This window comes from Solea senegalensis, linkage group LG16, assembly GCF_019176455.1.
Source record: "Solea senegalensis isolate Sse05_10M linkage group LG16, IFAPA_SoseM_1, whole genome shotgun sequence".
NCBI lineage: Eukaryota > Metazoa > Chordata > Actinopteri > Pleuronectiformes > Soleidae > Solea > Solea senegalensis.
The window spans coordinates 7462578-7484359 of record NC_058036.1 but is presented as its reverse complement, the minus strand read 5'-3'; the positions used below and the strand labels follow the sequence as shown (position 1 = coordinate 7484359).

At 45.0% G+C, this 21782-nt stretch overlaps 1 protein-coding gene across 1 annotated transcript in view; it reads left to right on the top strand.

Annotated features, from left to right (window-relative positions):
- The window catches only part of si:ch1073-358c10.1 (mitochondrial peptide methionine sulfoxide reductase), a 30552-nt gene extending 11982 nt beyond the window's left edge, over positions 1 to 18570 (top strand). Inside the window, exons 4-6 of the mRNA XM_044048254.1 lie at positions 231 to 335; positions 11034 to 11140; positions 18329 to 18570. Coding sequence (XP_043904189.1) covers positions 231 to 335; positions 11034 to 11140; positions 18329 to 18502 — 386 coding nt within the window. The 3' untranslated portion in view covers positions 18503 to 18570. The remainder of the gene's footprint in view (positions 1 to 230; positions 336 to 11033; positions 11141 to 18328) is intronic.
- The last annotated feature ends 3212 nt before the right edge of the window (positions 18571 to 21782 follow it).

Below are 21782 nucleotides of genomic sequence, written 5' to 3'. Positions count from 1 at the left end.
GTGTTCTTTTTAGTAACTGCCACCATAAACTCCAGATTTTATTGCACTTTCACTCTTCTCTCCCATAGTGTCAAAATCAATATCAGCTGTGTGGCTTCAGTCTTCATGCCATGACTTGTAGACCCAGAACCTTGTAGCTGTCTTTCCTTACATGATGCTTTTAGTGTTTCTTTTTTTTGTTTTCTAATTTAATCAAGGCACGTTTGGTTTGTGTTTGTGTGTCCCTTTAGGTCTGACCGGGCACACTGAGGTGGTGAGGGTGGTCTTCTCCCCCGAAGAAATCAGCATCGAGGAGCTGCTTAAACGCTTTTGGGAGCACCACAATCCTACACAAGGTAGCAACACACACACAGCCCCTCACACCCAAATACTGCCCTCAAATAAGACCAGTCCCAAGAGGCACAGGGTGTATTAGAGCAGAAGGATGATGCCCAGACGTGTGCCTGAGTGTGCGTTGTGGTGGGGGAAGTCTCATGGGTGCAAGTCAATGCCAGACAGTGTTAATGTGTCTGAGATCCAGCCATCCATGGAGAACCAGGGAGCGACGCACCAGTGTGGTGCTTGTCCAAGCCCTAAATACAAAAAAAAACAAAAAAACAACCTCTGTGTTAAAGTATGTGCATTACATGTACTTTGTCCACTAAGAACAATGTGCGGAATGCATTTATCTTGCCATTGCTTCTGTCTTTTAGTTTTATTGTGCTGTTTGATTTGAGGTGGGTTTATTCCTTTGACGGCGCTTCTGAATTTGTCAGTCACAGGAAACGTGGCTGGTCTGATGGTGTAATATTTCTTGCTGTTAATTCAAACTTTTCATAGTGTTGTGTGATGACGTGGTTCCTGACGTGGTTACATGACTTCCAGTATAAAGTGAGCTTGACATTTGTGATGATGACATGAGCCCCGACCAGGAAAACCTGTCTTGCCATGTCTCTGGGTCTTCTTGCTCACATGTTTTCTCTGCTCGCTGGAGAAGGTGATGTAAGAACATTAATGCACCAGGAGGGTGTGTGTGTGTGTGTGTGTGTGAGAGAGAGAGTGAGACTCTGCTCGCTCATATTGAATGAAGTGAGTGTCCTGACAAGTTGGGACGAGATCAAAGATTCATAGGCCAGACCTTCAGCTTTAAAATGGGCTTACACACACACACACACACACACACACACTCTTGTGTCACTTCTGTCTTTTTTTTTTTTTTTACATCATCCATGATTTCACTAAAATGTCTGCCCCTTTTTTGAACAGCTTTCAAAAATAAACCCACACTCACACTTTCTCTGCATTTCCCTTCCCCTCTCCAGCTGGAGGTGGGTTTACAGCGGGAGGCACGGCGAGCAGGAACTACCGAGCGTCGAGGTTCATTTGAGAAACCACGAGAGTGCCAGTCAGAAGAGATTCTTCTCCTGTTCTCTGTAGCCGAGGGCCAGAGACGCATTTTACTGTGGGCAAAGGCACAGGCAGAGTTAAGCCAACATGCCACAGGGCGATGAGGCCAAAAGAGTAGTCATGCATTTCCCCTGACTCACTGCCTTGTCTCATCTCATATTTTATTAATGCCATGCAGCTTATTGTCTACGTATTCTGCTATAGTTTGGGGTTTTTTTTGTTTGTTTTTGTCACAGTCAAGACCAGCTGGCATGTTTTGAACCCCGTACTCACGCGCATGAATTTTCAGCCTTGATGTTTTCATCTCTGCCACATCTGTTTTCCCCGATTCTGGGCATCATGTCTCGCAGAAAGTCCTCTGATTTGACAAACGTGGTGTGGAGAGGTGGAAAAGTTGGCCTGCTTGGCTGTGCCTTCACGCAAGCTTAGGCTCCCAATTTGTTCTGTCCACCTTGGAGTTGAGCTTAAAAGAGAATGGATAAATTATAAAAAAAAAGTTTGCTCCTTTGCCTTTTAACTGCCCAGATTCGCTTGAGCTCATCGTATATGGAGATGAGCCTGGGAACATTATGGATTCTGTTTTTTTTTCTCCTCACACGTGTCAACACAGAGCCCATCCTGCTTATAGACGCTCATGAAGCATCATGCATATACATATTCAGTAGCATGCATTACTTCTTTTTAATGTGTGGGTGTGTAGCTGCAATAGTGTGTGCGCGTGTGAGTTTGTGTTTGTGTTTTTGAGCTCTGTGCCTCCCTGCTTTGCCTTAGTTCAAAAGGGTTTAGTCCCGACAACGTGATGTAGTGCTGCGTCAGCTCCACCAATCCCGGCCTGGATAGCAACATTAGCAGCCAATCAGAAACTCCCAGCAGCCTTTGCTGTGTGCCCTCTTTCCATATTCAGCAACACTAGTCTCAATCTGCTGGCTTCCCTGGGAAGTTGCATAAAGACCCCTGATTTAAGACGCTCCCATATTATAAGTTTCTCATGTCTGCATTATGACAACTCCTCGGTAGCACAACTTTCCTCACGCGAGTGGAAAACACTTGAGCGCGGAGCGACTCTCCGCAGCCCCAGTGACACCCACATGACGGAGGATAACGGCAGCTCTCTTTCATCATCACTATATTTGGAGAACATTGATTTGATGTGTTCGGAATCGGCGGCGCTCGAATGCAAACACATTGTGCTCTTGAGCGCACGGCGCGTCTATCACCCGCACGTTTTTTGTACGCCAGCATACGGTTCCCCTCACATTATGCACAAGCGGCTCATTATGCCCGCTCATAGACAGCTTTACTCCGTTTGTGCATGAATGCGAATAAGCAGAACACACACACGCACGCATACATGCATGCACAGAGCGCACACACTTGCACCAATGACATGTCAGGGTTTGTTTGTTTTTTAAACGAATGCTTCCTCAGAAGTCTGTAGGCCCCATAGAGAGACTATACCCACTTCTTTAACCTGCACCATGGAAACTCACCCTCTTTATTTTCCCAACCTATTTTATATTTTTATTTTAGGGTCACCTGTGATCCTCCCCAGCCCTTTACTATGATTCTCTCTCTGTCTTTCACTCCTTCCCTTCCCGCTGATAAATTCTTTCCCATCTCCCGCTTTCCTCCCGTCTCACCCTCTCCTTCCTCACCCAGCCTCACCTGTCCCCACCTCTGTCCCCCCCTCCCCGTGCAGTCAGCGGAGCAGAGGGGGCAAGTGAGTGAGCAAAATGGCCCAAAACCCGTCAGCACATCCGCATCGCGGCTCAGAGCCTCCTCTGCTCCCCGAGGCCATCCGCTCATCACACAAACACACTTGCATCCACTCACTCCTCTTTTATCTCTTAGTCACCCCCTTTGCCGCCCTTCATCTTAACAATCGCGGCTTTCCCCCCTCCTCCTCTTTGTTTCCTCCTCATCTCTTTTCCTCTCCTTTCCTTCCTCCTTCCTTTATTCCTTCCATCCTCTCTCTCTCTCCCCCTCTCTCTCCCGTCTTTTTTTGAGGTCATGCAGTATTTATGGTGCGGGCTGCTGTTGCTGCGTCAGTGAACAGGCATCACAGGCACACGCCGGTGCACACAGAAACGCAAATGCACAGCTAAGATGGCTGACGCGGCTGCCCTCGTTTGATAGCGCTTCCACGTATACGTGCACGCTCGCCCTTGTAGGTGGAGGAGTCGCGTCGTAGGAAAGAGTTATATTACACACATATGCACATACAGTATAGGCAAAGACCATATCACCCTCCTTCTCTCCTTTTCTCTTTCTTTCCATCTCTCTCGCCCCCAAAAAAAGAGGAAGAAGAAGAGAAAGTGTTTATTTTTGGTAAAACGCATTGGAAAAGTTGAGGCAAAATAATCTTAGTGTTGCACAACAAAAATAGCGTTCACACATAGAATATAAAGGTAATTATTTGAGCAGTCTTCAACCTGCTAAGTCATGCTGTGGCGGCAGTTACTTTCTGACAATTGAAATGAGCTTGAATATTCCGTTTATATAATATCTTCACCCCAGCTGGCTGCGACACACGCCAATTCCCAGTTGGGGTACCTCAGTGTCCCCCGTGTGTCACCGCATCCCTTAATTTAGGGGTGTCTCTCCTCCATCTTAAAGCCAAACCCCACAGGATCTGACCTTCACCTCTGACCTGCGACCTCTGCCACCCCCACACTTCTAAGTCAACCCCGTCCTTCTCCCGTGGTTGGCTGAGAATGGCGTGCTCATTACCAGGTGTCATTTTTTTCACCCTCACACACGCCGACGGCCCTAATTTATGGAGATTGCGGCACGTGTGTGTGTGTGTGTGTGTGTGTGTGTGTGTACTGCGTGGGGGTGGAGATCCATTTGATTTTGCTGAGGTTTCCAATTTTGCTTCTTTTTTTTTTCCTTTTTAAAGTCGTCTTTTGTTTGTAAAAACAACATTGTTCTTTTCTTTTTGTGCACTTTTGCGTAGAAATCCAAACTCTCACAGAGAGAGAGAGAGAGTTAAAACAGTATGGGAGAACGAAGCAGTGAGAAGGAAGAAATGATTATATCTCACCCTTAGCTTCATTTGTTGATTAGAGACAAAGAACTCACTTTTGGTGACATTTATAGTAAAAATACTCACAAATATACAGTACATAGAGTTAAAGTGCTGAAAACCTTAATCTGAAATGAATGCAACTGCCACGTGTGCTGTGAAATTAAACATCACACAAAATCAGATGAATCAGAATTATTCTAAATGCACGCAGCAGTAGAAAAACATCAGTATTTTCTTACACATTTGGCCTGCAGAGAAGTGACACTGACTGGAAGAATACAAACAAACAATTTATAATTAAGTGCAAACCCTTTTTTAAATGTGACTAAAATACCCCCTCTCTTCCCAAATCTGGATCATGCACGTCACCGAATGTGGATATTCTTTAATATTTTTCTTGAACGGCAAACGTGAATGCATTTTATTATTATTATTATTATCCCACATAATGTTGTTTGGGATTTCATTAGCGGGGACTGCATTTTTCGCTCTCACCTCGACTGATTTTGGATGCAGCTAAAAATAAAACGGCACAAGTCACAGAGCTCTGACAACATGCCCGGGACCGTGAAGTGATCATGTTAGAGAGCATGGATAAAAAAAAAACACATCAACTCAGGAAGTTAGAGAGCAAGAAAAGAAAAAAATGGAAATAAATGAGTTATCTACACAATTAGTCATAATATTGTACTCTTGCTCCCTCTCTCTGTTTACATATGTATATATATACACATACACATGTATATGTATTATGTTTATATATATATATATATATATATATATATATTTTATTATTATTTTTATGCTGAGGCGCACACATACACACACACACACACACACACAGGGCTGCTATTGGTTTAAGGTTGGTTCAGTATGTGTAGTATCACCATCTGACAGCCAGCAGAGCATCACTTTCTATTTGCCTTTGCATTTGCATATGTCACATACTCTATATATATATATACATATATATCTATATACATAGATATATATATACACATGTACAATGCACTTACAATTCATTTGTGTGTGTGTATTTGCACGTGCTGGAGATTGTAGTGCATCTGCGAGGGATGCTCTCTCACTATTCAAGCGCCGTACTCTGCCTCTGTCTCCAGCCCGTCAGGAGCAGCTTACATAAGAACAGGGCAAAAATAGCAGCTGAGAGCGAAGAGGAGGAGAGGACTCTGCCTGCCTCGCACGCATGCAGTCATAACAGGACCACAGGGCACAGAATCACAATCCTGAGTACTATCCTGCACACATAAACACTTACACACACACACGCACGCACACACACTCGAGTGACAATAGAGTGGAGATGGCCGTAACTGGTCAGCGTCAATATTTCAACGTGTGCAAAGGCAGGTGTCTTGCCTCCTGACCTGAATTGGCTGAAGTTAGTTTCTGCTGAACGTCCGTAGCGAGGTGGATTCAAAGAACGAAGACGTGAAACACAACGCTCTATGCCCTAATTGGTTCACATTCACTTCATGTTTTTCCACCACACTCCCAAGTATGAATAAGTCACTAATTACGCAGAACCAGACACTGACAACAGCTTGACTGCCAAAATGTTTATTTCCTCATCTCTGCAATTAAAAGATTTTATTTTACCTTATTTCAAATCTTCTTTTGGTTGTTTTTTTTTTTTGCACAGGAAATGAAGGGAGAGGTTGTGCTAATCTCAGCTCTGACGGTTGTTAACAGATGAGGGATCTGCGTGAAAGACAGCAGGGGAGAATAAGCCGGGGTCAGCTGAGTGGTGGAGGCCGGGCCTTGTGAAAGTGTGACACACATTGGTACAGTGACCAAACACTTTGTCCTTCCTCTTCTCCAGTTTTCATAGCAGGCTACGTGCAATTTAACCTGAGTATAGCTGCTCAATGTCCTCAGTGTCCCGCTGCCCGTCCTTATCTTTCACCGCTCTTCAGGCAGTGGACGCACAGAAAAGATATTGCAGTATGAATTTTGTACGACTGATCTTTTTTGCATCTGAAAATGAGAATTTAATTTTTTTTTTCAGCGCAAATCTAGATTTTACAGAGTTGCATGAAGGTTTAAAGATGACAACGCCAAAAACTGTGTACAGTTTTGTGCCTGAATGTTAGAGAAAGCACCCCCTCCCTCCCACGTCTCCCTCCCTCCCCAGGAGGTGCCCTCCCACTTTGTCTCATTTTTGCATCCTTTTGTGTCGAAGGGGTAACTTATACATTTTCTGATTTAGAGGTGCGGCAATTAATTAATATTTGTGGCTTTTGTGGGTGTAGGTCGATGACCCCCAGAGGCGGCGTGTGTGCATACGCGTGTGCATGCGTCCTGACCCGTTGGCCCCTCCCCTTTTGTCCACCCCCCATTACCCTCTGCTTTCAGAGGCAAGGCTCTCATGCATAATGCAGGGAGAACAGGGAGGCTCTCATTAATAATTACTACCACCTTTGATGGATGGAGAAAATAACGATGGGGGCTGTTAAAAATGGAGAGAGCGACAGGGTGGTGGAGGCGGGAGGGGAGAAGCGGGAGTTTTTGGGTGGTATTGTTGCTGTTGAAGTTCTTTGAGGGCTTCTTGAGGACGCTTATGGGGGATGAATGTATGATGAGTTTGTGTAATATCATCAAAAGCAAGGCTGGTGTTTTGGGTCTTGTGATGGCGGAGGGAGCTCTGAAGATGAGATTCAAATGAACAGTGTTTCCGTTGGAAATGGCTAATACTGGTAGCTGTGGCCACTGTGACTTTGATGTAACACAACGTCGTCTTCAAGCACGTCTCTGACATGAAAAGTCTTTCCTGACTCTGCTTTTTCTTGTGATATTGAAGCTCTACCTTTTTTTTCTGTGTGTGTGTAAGTTGAAAGATGAATTGTTATCCAGTAAAATGACTTTAATCAAATTAAAGCAGTCAAATCATTAGTGTGATGATAAATGGCTGGTTGTATAATAATCATAATTATTATGCATAATTTGTCCATACATAATCTTGTGTGTGTGTGTTACCTCTTTATGACCTTTTCTGGCATAAAGACTGACCATGTCAGGACTGCTATGCCTCACGGACACCGAAACCTGGTCCTAATGAGACATTATACACACTAATTTCTGAGACTCTGGTTAAGTTTATGGCTTTGATATAAATTGTTGTTAGATTAAGTTTGGGGTTAGTCGTCAACAACAGGTTATGGTTAGGTTTTTGGGATGCAGCTTTTATTAGACTGTCCAAATAAATGGAAGTCGAAGCAAAAACCTAAACCAGTTGTCCACATAGCCAAGCAGTTGATCTTTGTGAGGACATCTTGACCTTGTGAGGACATTTTTGGCTGGTCCACACAATTTTAACAGGCTTTTTTGGGGATTAAAACCTGCTTTTAGGGTTAGAACTAGGTTGGGGTTTGGCATTTAATTGTGATGGCTAGGGTAATAGTGTCTATGAGTGTCCACACAAACGTGCGTGCGTGTTGGTCAGAACCTCGGGGGTCAACAGGGGAGGTCAGAGGGAACAGCAAAGCTCCGAGGCCACGCAGCCAGCCTATCAGAGTAAAGGCTCTGGTGGTACGGCCAACGGTAGAGAGGCTAATGGTGGCCTTTGAAAGAGAGGGAGGCCTCCATTAGCCTCGTCGCTGCACAACAGCGCTGGGAGCAAGATGGCCGTCGTCCAGCACTGCAGCGATGGAGGGAAAGAGCGTGAATGGAGAGATGAAAGCAGAGGCAGAACGAGGGAAATTGAAAGAGTGGAGAATGATTGGAGACGGGAGGAAAAAATATAGATAATTTGATTAAAATATTGTAGGATGTCAAATCAGGGGTGTTTTAGTCATGCATTCATGTTCCCTCACGCTGACATAAAGCTGTAGTGCAAATCCTTGAAATTTAAACATGTAGTAATAAATGGTCAAATATTGTATTTGACTAAATACAACTACTGTTGAATACCTTTTTTTATAGTTAGGATCTGTTGAAGGGAGCACCAGCTGAGATGAAAATGGAGGGATAAAGAAAAGCATGAACTACCTGCTTTGGGGAGATTCTTTTTGTATTTTTTCCTCCATGTTTACAATCCTCCATTCTGTTTTACTCAGGGCTGCAAGGGAATATTTTAAATGTGTGTCATTTTCCATTTTTCTTTTTAAAAATACACACGAATGAGAGTATTAAATCACATTTGACAGGATTTAATATGGTCTGAGGCGAGAACATAATATGACATGAGTGAGTTCACTGTTTGTTTGAGTGGAGACCGGATGAAGATCGCTAGCTATTATATGTGAACAGACTGGGTCACACACACTCAGTGACACCCGACAGTGTAAGATAACATTTCATCGTAAGAGAACACGATATGTAGATGACTGTGTCAGGGAGGTGTCCGCATCGTGTGGCTTCAGCACGTCTGCACAGTCAGGAAAACGGTTTCTCTCACACTATTTTATATTATTAACTATATTAACTATAGTGCTGTCAGTTTTTTATAGCGAGATTATCGTTCTTTTTGGCCTCGCAAACTTTGTAGTTTTTTTTTCACATGCTGTTACAACAACTAGTAACGTTAGAAAAACTACAACACCGCACCGGATCTAGCTAGACCGGAAACAACAACAGGCCAGCTGCACACACTTGTTTGGGCTAAAGAGTAGTAGGCTAACGTTACGTTTTGAGTGGATGGCGAACGCTTGTGCGCTTCTCCGTCTCCAAGCGGGCTCTCTGTATCCAACACAGCCTGGATTATTTCTCTACACACTCCCCACATCCAAGTAATGACGTACGCAGTGTTACCAACCAAACAGGCAGACCCCCAAACTGTAGTAAGGAGACCTCTGAAGACCGCTAGCTCCTTTAGCTCGGGTTAGCTCGTTACGGCAACAACACATTAAACCGCGGGCCTCCGTCTGCGTTGCACTTTATTCACAGCACTGCAGGGTGATACACAGCCTCTCTTAGGGACAAAAAGAAACCAAGGGATATTTAGAATAGATAAAAATGTGCGATTAATTGCGATTAAATATTTTAATCGTTTTACAGCACTAATTAACTATTATTTAAATCTTTAAAGCTTTGATTGGCGGTAACCCTTATCCCCAAAGGAAATGATGTCAGGAAACAGCAATAATCATAGACTATATACATTTTTGGCAAGGCAATGTCATTGTTTAATTTATGTTGTGTTGTATCCAGTTGATAGACCAGACACATTGAGCTGTACTGAAGTGAAATAGAAATGTCAAGAGAGAACCCTTATCTCTGATTAGTTTAGATAAATGTTTTATTGTTTCAAAGCGGCTCTGTTAATATTGAGGAAGGTCAAACATCACATATCTATGAGCTCCTCTCAGTCCCTCAAAGAGCTCTCTTCAGCTCTTTGTTAGAGGTTTACAGCTCGCAAAATGTACTGTTTTTGATTCGGGGCCTTCGCCACTCTCATCATCATCCTCGTTCCTGGCCCCAGCAGTAAGCTCATTTCATCAAGGAAGGCTCTGACAGCCTCCTGTAGCCAACCAGCCAATAGACAATGTCAGCAACTATGTGATGAACCTACAGGAGAGTTTAGCAGCAAAAAAAAGCCAGATACATCCCTCAGGAACTGGTGGAGGGGACAACACAGCTACAAGGAGAGGGAATGTTGGACTTTGGATGGAAAAACACAACTCCAGGGTTTGGTGTAGTGGAGAAGAAGACCTAGTAGAAGAAGACTTGGATTTGTGACGTTTGCATGTCCTTCCTGTGTGTGCGTGGGTTTTCTCCGGGTTCTCCCACGGTCCAAAAACATGCAGATTCGGGCAGATTAGGAAAATTGGACACTCTCAAGTGGAGTGGATGGTTGTTTGTCCGTCTCCATGTGGCCCTGTGATGGACTGTGACACCCCACCTTTCGCCTCCTGTGTCAGCCGAGATTACCCCTCTTGCATGGAGGATAAAGCAGTAGAAGATGAATGAATGTGTAAATAGGCAAAATGTTCGTTTATCATTTATAAGGTGATTATTATGTGTCCAGCTTGTTCTGCTTCACCCAAAATGGCCAACAGAATTTAAAAATCATTAAATGGACGCAATTGCTGAACAAATACACAAATATTGAGCATCCACTGACAGAAGCAGAGCGAGATCCTCATGTCCTGTACCACTGATCTTGGCTCCTTTGTTGGACCCGACCTAAGTGACAGTGGCAGGAGCGAAGCCAGAATCACTGTCAGTGGGCTGAAGGGCCAAGCTGTTAAAATCCAACAGAGGAACACACACTTGCCACTCGGCCGTGCGCACCGCGAGAAGACCAGAGGTCGAGGAAGACGAGGATTACGCAGGCTAGATTAAGATTAAGGAATGATTTTCTGCTGCTGCTGCAGCAACAGGAAATAACCGATGGCTGTGAATTATTTTACAGTATTTTGTAGATTGTGAAAACCACAGGTTTAAAACCCAGTTACATGAGCCCTTACACACCTACACGCTGCAGGCCTCTCTAATCACATCCCAACACTGCCGCCATCTTTGGATTCATTTAGCTTCGTCACTTTAATGTGTGGAATGATGAGGTTATCCGTCAAAACTGTTTCTTTGCACTTATTGTGCTGATCTCTGCGGGTGCCTTATTTTCCTTTTGTGTATGTGTATGTGTGTTTTTTTCACACAGGCATGAGGCAACTGAACGACCACGGCACTCAGTACCGCTCGGCCGTTTACACGTCCAACCCTGCTCACCGGGAGCTCGCATTGAAGAGCAAAGTGGCCTTCCAGCAGGTATAATACCCACTGCACACACAACGCACATCACAGGGTTTTATTATGACATTTACTCGAACGCCGAGTTACCACAGCGTGTGTAAAGTCAGGGCCGTTGCTGCAGAGCATGCGTTTAAAAAGTCTTTTAAAACGTGTTGTTATTTTGATACAATGCTCCCTTTTAAAGAATTAAGTTTTGGTGTTTGTGTGTTTTAATGTAGTTTTGTAGCATCAGCAAACCGAAGAAAAATAGGCATAATGAAATGTTGTTGTCCTGTATAACGGCTGAGGCTGAGGCTGAGCTGGGGTTGGGATTTGAATGACAAGTGAAGGTCTCTGGAGTGGTAACCTCTCGAAGTTGGATAATTTTTCAGTTAAGCAAATCCATCTCTATGCTGTTTATTTCCATCTTCATTTCATCATTGTCCTTTCACTTAAACAGAAAGAGAGGAACAGGGTCAGCAGGTCATCGAAACTCATTTCTAAATCTTTATTCTCTCAATGGCACACGCGTCGCTCCTTTGTTCTCTCCATCCATCTGTCCGTCCATCCATCGTCGATCCCTCCATCAGTTGGAATTGTCCGTCTCTCTCCTCTCTAAATGGTATCCATGGACAGGCTGGCAGGGTGCAGAGGGGAGCAAATTATGATCGCCATGGTTACTTAGGACACTGGGGGTCAGCAGTTACAGGCCATAGGGCCGCGGTGTTGCCATGACAGCAACCTCCCAACCTTGGCCTTGGGCCGGGGTCAGAGGTGAGAGAGGAGTGGCAGCTGGGACCTGTAAGGTGGGGGGAGGACTAAGAGAGGAGGCAATCAGATCAGAGAGCCATGACTGACAGGTTATCAACGCGCAGTAAACACACACACACACCAAATGCATTGAATTAGCAGTAGAAAGTGGAGCAGTTCTGCTACACAAAGGTGTGGGAGACGAGCGAGAGGAAGGCAAAGATGGCAGTTAAACTAATGTATAATAACATTTCAAAGACGGGAGAGCTTGACTTACTTACTGTATATATTTCCTCTACACTTGAGGAAATCTCGTCTTTTGACCACGGAAACAGCTGTAGACAGAATAGGTCATAGTGCAGTGATGTGATGTAATGCCACGCGACGAGGCAAAACCTCCAGAATGGTGTGATCTCACAGTGAGCTTGTTTAGACAGAAGCACTGACACTGCGATGCATTCATATTTACTTGACATTTACTGTGAGCTATGAACACTGAGACAGTTCATTCAAACAAAACATATTGAAGAATTGTAAAAATAATAATTATACATGACAAGAAATCACTACTCCATAAATATGCAAATAATCCCGGGTTAATATCGGAGCACAGAAAGGAAGTAAAAAAGGCGCACATTTCACCACATCCAGAATAGAACCAGTACTCGACGCTATTCTCCTCCTTCTCTCCCGACCAACGCTGCTGACGCTGCCGATCTGTCAGCCACTTTTTAGTGGCACCTCAGTTTCGTCCGGGGGCCGCCGGGACACATATCTTCTCAAAGCAGCTGACACGCTCTGAACCAAAATGGCAGCTCTCTGCCCTGAAATGGCTGCCTCGCCGCATTGATGCTGAGTCTAGAAGGAAAAAGAAAAAAAAAAGAATAAGAAGAAGCCTGGTGTGAAAATGGCATTGGTTCTAAGAAAGGGTTTGATCCGTGTGTCTGTCTGTGCCCATGAGGCTGTGTGTGTGTGTGTGTGTGTGTGTGTGTGTGTGTTTCTCATCTTTTACAAGTGTGTTCACGTTTGCTTGAGTGAGTGGAGGCGATCTAAGGTGACCAAAGATCATCAGTCATCACAAAAATCCCTCATTCCATGTCGCTGCCAATCCATTACTCACACACACACACACACACACTGAGACATACATTTGGCACATGCAGGCACAGCCCAATGAATAATTAACCCATACTTAGAGTTTCTTCTTTAGGGCTTTCAGTTTCTTAACTTCAGCACTGGAGGTGGGGGAGTTTGGAGGGGGGGCGGCGGCGAGCGGTGGGGATAGGGAGCGAGGCAGAAAAGCTTGTTTAAGCGCGAGAGCAGAGAGGGGGAGAGGGTTGAGGAGAAGGGAGTTCTCCATAATGAAATTTGAAATTTGCAGAACATCAAAGGCTTCTGTAGCCAAGCCTCTGTGGCAGCAGAGCAGAGAGGAGGAGTGCATCTCTCCCTCTGTCTGCCCCATCTCTCACTCTCTCTTTCCCTTTCCCTCCATCGCTCCCTTTTCTGCACTAAAATGTGTCTCCCCAGAGCTGCATGGGGGGGGGGTAAAAGAGAAGGGATGGGAAGAGTTGATTAGGAGGAGAGTGCAGGGTGGGGGTGGGTCAGAGATGGGTTAGGGTTTAGAGGAAAAAAATTGGGAGAACAGGGGTTCTGAGTGTGTGTGTGTGTGTGTGCATGTATGGAACAATAGGTTTTATCAAGCCAGCTTGAATAGTGTGTGTACATGCATGTGTGTTGGGCCTCGGAGGGGTGAGTGTGCCCTCTGATAAGGCATCCTCACGTAATGAGCTTGAAAAGGGGGGGAAAGAGGGGAAATGCAGGGTTTTGGATGATGCAAAGAAAAAAAAAATCCTGGGGATTGTTTGGGGCTAGAAGTGTTGAGGAGAAGCCTCTGGGTTTTAAAAAAAAACGAAAAAAGGGGGCACAACATCAGGAGGTTTCATAATCGAGCTTGAAGTCGCACGCGTCTCCTTTTTGGAGAGTCTTCATCAGTCGTCCGCCCCTTTAATCTATTAATCTTTCACATTTTGGATTCCGTCTGTGCTTTATTCAGGAAAATGTGAAATCTGAAAGTATCGATAACAATCAGGCATGTGGCCCAGATCGCTCATAAAAGTAGGATGAAAGGTAATAACAGTGTTGCTTTGATGCTCATAAATAACTTTTTTTTTGGTTGGGAAAAATCATGTTTGCGTACGCCGCAGCTGAATCTCCTACGTTTTTTGGTCGACTGATGTTGAGCTACGTGTCATCTACCTTTGGGGTAAGGGAAGAAAAAATAAAAATACAAAACGTAGGGGCGCGCTCCTCCTCGCTCAAAGACTGGAGCGCTTGCATCTTTTCCTCCCTCTCAAAATGTAGGAGCGTTGGCTTTCCTCGCTCACAAAATGTAGGCGCGCTCGCTGAAGATTAGAGCCCCGCTAAAATGGATGCCCGACCCGCGTTGAGAGAGAGCGAGAGAGAGAGAAATGAAAAGAGAATGAATACAGGAAAGAAAGAAAAAAAAGTCCTCATCCTCTGTGCACAGACGACGTCCTCCAGCTTCCACACACACACACACACACACACACACAGTAGCAGTGCGTTGACATGTGGAGCTTTTTCAGGGAACCAAACTCAAACAAGAGACATAACGTTTGACTCTTCGTGTCTTTTATCCGTTTGTTTTTTCATCACTTCTCTCTGTACATGGTCCATCACTCCCTCGCTTGTTGCATGTTTCTGCACCATCTCTTTATCTGTCTTCCTCCTTTGACCTCTCTCTGTCTCTCTCTCTCTCCCTCCCGGAGGTCATTGAGGACATGCATGGTGCAGCTGACTCGTTGATAAGTATCCTGTCCGACTAGAACCTCGTCTATTACCGGCATTTTACTATTGTTGTCTGCAGACTTCAAGTGTATTTACATTTTGGAGATGTTGAAGAGGTTTCCGTGCACATTTTTGTTCTCGTGTGCAGCTGCAGTGGGGGGGGGGAAAAAACAGATCAAGTTTTTGTCTTAAATTGTGTGTTTCAGTGACGCAGAATAAACCATTTATTTAACTAGACAAACGGCAGTTTTGCACTTATACGTATTGTGCTTCTTTTTTTTTTGTCGTATTCAGAGTCCTTGAAATCCTTGAAAATGCTTGAATTTTAATGTGGTGTTGTCGGCGTTTGAAAAGGGCTTGAATGTTTGGATGGAAAGTGCTTGAAAACACTTGAAACGGGGACCGTGTTTCTTTCACAACAAACCGCTAATTGGCTGAAGAGTTTGCTTAGGAGCTGAAGGAGGAAGATATGTTGGAGAGTGTCAATGAGAACCTGAAACTCACTGTTGTGTGCGATCACAACTATGATAAAAACCAGATTTTTGGTCATTCACATAAATGTACCACACCTGTACGGTGCTGGAAAGGTGCTTGAATTTGATTAAGTGTACAAACCTTCTTGCAGATCGTCATTCTAATAATCAAACACCAGTATCTGTTCCACCGCTGGTGAATTATTGCACGTGCGTCATGTGTGAAATTATAGTCCTATCAGTTAATATTTGACTTTGAATCTGTGATAAAGACACTAAAGAAACAGTAAAATATTGGTCAACAGTGCGGTTTCAGTGGTGCGTTTTACCATGAGTCATCCGTGTCACAGAGGCTCTGTCCCTTCCCCACCACTCTGCAGCCATAGGCCCACTGAGGGAGAACGAGAGAGTCACAGGACACTGGGTTAAGGAAGAGAGGAGAGAGTCTACACTCTCTCCTCTTCCTCCTCTGCCACCTCCGCCCTCTCTCGGGGGGGGTGTCACGTCCTATTTGTGTCCCGGAGCCGACTCTCCCGGTGATGGCCGTGGCAAGAGTGGCTCTCTCTCTCTCTCGCTTGGCTGGATGGCAGGGACGACTTGGTCGCACGAAGAGATGGTTCTGTGTTCACATGGGGGGAGAGAGAGGGAGAAGGGAGAGAGGGAGATAATGAGAGAGAGAATTTAGCAATGGGGGAAGATGTAGGAGAAGAAAGGAGGAGAGAGAGAAAGAGAGAGAGGGAGAGATGCACTCGTTCAGCCATGTCTTTGACAGGGGAGTCTTTCCGACAGGCGTGAAGAAAGGAAGGGCTGAGTGGGCTGAGTGAGCTCAGCCCTGGACACACACACACACACACATAAGAGGACACTGCATTGACGCACAGTATATTCATTTCCTTAAGATTAACCCAAGCATTAAGCCCAATCATAACCACAATCACGATCGCGACCAAAAAACGACGTCTTGGACCTAAAGGCCTTAAAAGGACCCGTATTAGGTGGTGATTAGTCACAGGTTCTGTTGCTTTTTGTGACACCACAACTGAGTGAAGGACACACACAAAACATTCCCTGTATTTATTCCAGTATTCTCCCACACACACACATACAATGTCTTTCCTTCATGTTTGCCATTTTTATCCTCCACATTTCTTCCCTCCACTCTGCTGCTGCTGCAGTGAGATAGAGAGAGACACACACACACACACACACACACACAGAGTGAAAGCAAAGCCACGTAAGGTTATACACAGTGGCGTGACGCCATGCATTCTGATTTATGGATCTAAAATGGCCGCCATGTTGTGACTGCTGTAGAAGGCTGGATGGAGAGTGAGAGTGAGAGGGAGAGTGAGAGGGAGTGGTGCGGGGCTGAACTAGATTCCAGCCTTGAATATAAGCAGACCTTCTCTCGGACGGTGTGTTCTGCTCACATGAAGCATCCTCTGCCCTGGAGGGCTTCACTGCCACAATGCTTTGCTGGTGGTGACTGACTAATTAGGCCACGGTGCACAAATCTCCATGGTCATGCGACGGCAATGCTCTCAGGAGACGGGCGTCGGGAATGGGCTCGTGTGACAGCCCCCGGTGCGTCTCTAATGCGCATTTCTAATGTAACGATGTCCGTTGCCTGTGACGCCCACCGCCGCTGCTGCATGTAGATGGCATGGCGGCGTGCGTGCGTGTGTGCGTTTATGTGTGCGTGTTGTGGTGTAGTTTGTGGTCCTCACGTTGTAACGGCAGCCACTGAGGACTTAGAGGTCAGCTGCTGCCTCAGCCTCTCTGTGGGGCCGCGGAGCTTTGATTTACTGACTCCACTGCATCACCTCCAGCAGACACACACAACACACAACACACAACACACACAGCACACAGCCAGTACCACACTGCCTCCATGTGGGCAAAATGACACATTACCCTTTTGCCCTTCACTGACGTTCCCTCCTCTTACATGACGACACGTTTTTTGGGGGTTTTTGTGTCAGTTCCAGGTGATCTGGCAGATTCCAGCAGGAATCATTTATTCCGACGCTTCCGTCCCTTCAGAAAAAGTGTCTTTAGCCACCATGGACAGGATAGGTTACCTCCACTCTGGCATAGTACAGCTTCTTCTTCCTATATGAACTGAAGATAGAACAGAAAAGGGGTGAAACGAATGTAAATAAATGAGAACTAGACATTAATAAGGACACTAAAATGTTTGGTCATTCTTTACACAGAGTACTACGTTCAGGCCAGTAAATGAAGGATTCACTCCACTGAATTGTATTCCTGACAAGTTGAAACGGAGACCGTCCACGACGGTTGTTTTGCGCCGCATGAGACGAGACTGAAGTTCATGTTTCATCACGTCACGCAGCGTTGTCGTTTCCTCATCCTGTCATTGTCTTCGATGGCCATTTGGTGGCAGCAAAACAACCTGTGAACACATTATTGTGTCGTCCTATTAAGTTACTAATCATCTCTGCTGCTTCACGACTGTGAGCCAATGAATTTATTTGAATACGTCCCACTGTTGCCTCAATAGAGCGTCAACCTGGAAACCTTAACTTGTGTTTTTGCATCTATGTCAATATCCTGGCTGAGTATGCAGAGCGCTGATAAGACGACAACACCCCCACGGTGCAGAGCTCATCATAACTGCACGCACTTCCATGGTGCAAGGTTGCACACAGGCGGTCCTCAGAGCGCCGACCCAGAGAGAGGACCGAGCGCTTGTGTTGTTAGATAGAGAGGAGGCTGCTCGGCACAGCAGGTACATCTTTGATTTATCTGTGAGGTGTTTAGAAAAGTCTCAAAGTTCTCAAAGAGAGCAGTCGACGCTCTGATGCCAAAGACTACAAAGCACGTTTCTTTCCTCTGCTTCTTTTTCGAGCGGCACAGACTCTTTACTGTATGAGTCAGAGGTATTGAGAGTTCACACCCAACGCACCACGGAGTACAGCAGTCGTTTGAAAGGCAGGTTCGCGTCGGTCTGTTCAAAGAGAGCCGAAACTTTCGCGACTTTAGCGATGGAAACAGGTGGCAGAATTTGAATTGAGTGACACGTGATCAATGTCGGGCCTTTTTCATTTCAAGTAGGAGAGCACAGGTGCAAGATCAAGTGAATAACTGTGGGGTTTCTGTCAAAACGGGTCCTGAATTAACTGAATAGAGCCATCATTAATGTTGTGTGTGTGTGTCTTTATCCATGTAGGAGTTGGACGACAACGGTTACGGCGCCATCACCACAGAGATCCTGGAGGGGCAGCAGTTTTACTACGCCGAGGACTACCATCAGCAGTACCTGAAGAAAGTACCTCGTGGCCATTGTGCCCTCAGAGGTACTGGTGTCTCATGTCCCATTGGAGGCAGGACAGGGGAAGTGTGACATTAAAAAGAAAAAAAGAGAGAGAGGGATCACTTTGTTGTCGTTTAGTCAAATTATCAATCCGTCACTATGCCCCAGGGAAATTTGTGAAACAGCAGTCAAGTAAAAAAATAGTACATATATATGTGTATATATATATGTATATGTATATACATTTATATGTATATATATGTACATATACATACATACACACACATATATATATGCCTAAATTATTGTTATCCATGAATTTTTTCAATTGAAAAAACAGAAAAAAATAGTTAAGCACATTATTCATTCGTGATTAAGATGTTAAATTATAGTTATTAACTTGTATTCCTGGACAGAAAAATTAGTTTCAGTGGTTGAATGTCGCACTTTGGGTTAATTTGGGACTTCTCAGAGAAGAAGCCCAGTGAGTCGGCTCAAATTTGGTTATAAAAAGCTCAATTGTTAAATAAATAAATAACCAGTAAAATATGTATGTTTTCAGTTGGTCTAATACATTAGTTAAGTGCTGTGTCATGTAAAAACACAGTATGAGATATTAAAATCATAGGAGTTGAATACCTGTCGTTTTTCAGCAGTAGCAGTTCATTGCCTTGCAGCAGCGGTCTGCTTCCATAGGGTGGCAGCATTTCTCCCAAAACAGCGGCCTAATAGTTAGAAATGTGTTGTACTTCTATTAAAGAAACAACATAAAAATAAAAACAAAAAGCAGCAGTTTGTTGGAGTTTCTTCCGGTCGTCAGCGTCTGTTGTTGGATGCTTTTCACATAAATGTCTTAAATCCTGTGTCCTGTGTCTTTAGTCATCGCATGACTTTTCACTTGGCAACTTGGGAAATTTATTTAATTTTGTCTTGCTACGTGTGTGTGTGTGTGGGGGACAAGTGAATGTGACTCACTGTGACTGACATTTCTCATATTAGACGACTCACACTCATTATAGATAGAGTGACACACTCGAGGCACTCATGTATGCAATATGAAATCACCCTTTTCTTAAACTCTCGCTCTGCTCCCCCCCCCAAACCCATAATTATGTATAAAGTTTTTTTTAACAACACATAATTAGAAATTAATTACAGAGCACCAATCAATTACAGACAAAGCGTCGTCTGCCACGCTTGCTATAATTAAGCACATTAAGCCTAAAGCCCTTTTTAAAAAAGAAAATCACACTCATGCTTTGACTCCAAAATACAGAGATGATATCTGGGGAAAAAAAAAAAGGCTTCTCGGTCAACCACAGTTGTGTGATTCACCACGCTCTTGTTTTCCCCCCTCCCTCTCTCTCTCTCTCTCGTATCTTTCTTTCTCTGTGTGCATGTGTCACATCCTGACACCTGTGTGTAGGTGTGGACCAGGGCACAGGTGCAGGTGCAACCTCTCAGGGCCTATTTTAATATTGGGACAGATATTTTTGCATGTGCCTGCATGCAGCACTGTGTGTGTGTGCACGTGCGTGCGTGTGTGTGTCAGGGCATGCGAAGCTGCGGCTTGCTTGATCGAACCGCGCTGTGAGTGGTATGTGGTTGTGCCAGCGAGCTGTTTTCCAGCCCCTCTGTGTTTTTTGCATGCTGTCACGTTCTCGTCGAGTGTGTGAGAGGAGCGATAACCTTTTAATAAAGTGATCTTCATTTCCTCTGTTTTGAAAGGGCCTTAATCACGTCGAGAAATCGGTTTATCATCAACAAGAGGGGCCTCTGTGACGCCGGGCATGATTCCATTTCTTCCTGCCACATTACAGATAAGATGTTATGAAAAATTCGGGCTGCAAGTCTATCACGCGGAGGGGGCGGGGGCTTTTTTAGCGTAGATGCATTAAAGTGACATTTAGAAGTGGCTGCACGACTTGACTGTAGGGTTTTGTGTATTCTTTTTGCAATGTGGGGCATGGACACGCACGCATCCATACACAAACACAGTGAAGCAGGGGAGGACACCAACCAGGCTGTGTGTGCCCTTCAGACAGAGCCCATTGTTCGCAGATGGGCCTTTAGTGGCCCCACAGCTGGCCACAAAGAGCATACCACTCCAGCTCAGTGCTGCGCGTCTCACTGACCTATGATCATTCACCCTGAAGAGAGGAGGCAGCTCACGGGGGCACGTCGGCACCACCGACGTGCATGTTTTATTGCGCGCGTCCTCTCCGTAACGTCCGATTCTGTGAGCTGAACCATTTTTTTTTTTTTTGTCATGTGCGAGGCAAAGAATGGTTTTGTGGTGTCGTGGAAGAGTGGGCAAAAAGCAGAGGCGCTGCTTGTTTATCACAAGTGCTCTGCACTCGTACCCACAAGTAGACACATGCACAAACACACAACCCAACCGCTAACTCTAAGTTCGTCCTGTACTGCCGCCTAATGCTTAAGGTAGCGCCCACGCAAGAGAGACAAACACTCCTAAAAGACACCTTGCAGAGACATGCACCCACACAAATCTCTTGCACTCTTGTCTGATATGCTTTCTATTGTGTCCTCCTTTCACAGCCTTTCATTTATCTCCTTCACGATGGCTCCACTAGATCTTATATATAGTTCTATATCGTTTATGTATAGCAGCAAAATAATTTGCTTTCGTACGAGACCAAGGTTGTGGTTTGGTGTCAAGAAAACAAGCGGAATGCAAAAATAGAAAAATAGATAGTTGTTAATGACTTTTCTCCATTGTACAGGTAGTGATACGGTGGCGTGTATATACTGTATATCTATCTTTTTTATTTGTGATAGTGGAGGAAAAACAGAGTTTGCATTTTCCTGTATGGTGCATTCATTTCTCACTTGGCGATATGAGAGCTGTATGCAGGGTTTCGCAGATACCAGATGTGTTTGCATGCCCTCCCCGGCTCTCCCTTCCCCTCCCTCTGGTTCCTGCATGGGCGCAGGGACTCAATCAGAGCATCAGGGCTCCAGGAACCGGAGCACAGCAGTGTCTCTGTGCTGCCCAGAGAAGTGCAGCCTTGTCTGGGTCAGTGCATCTGCAGCCTGAGGGCAAGCTGTGGGGGAAGAGGGGTGAACCCTGGTGCCCCGGCATGCTGGTTTCACTCGGGGTCAGCAGCACATCCTGACCCCTGAACTCCAGCAGAGGGAGACAAGCTGATGGCAAATACAGTAGAACAGCTACAGGGGCCCTGGTGTCTCATCCGTGCCGTGGTTGATGACACGTTAAAACTTTTAAACAAACTGTTTCCTCAAACTGGTTAGTTTGGTGAAATAATACCCTTAATTCAAACTTTTAAAAACAAGCTCGCACACGCTCGTGGTACACACAAAAGAAAAGCAGTCTTTTCCCACAGAGAAA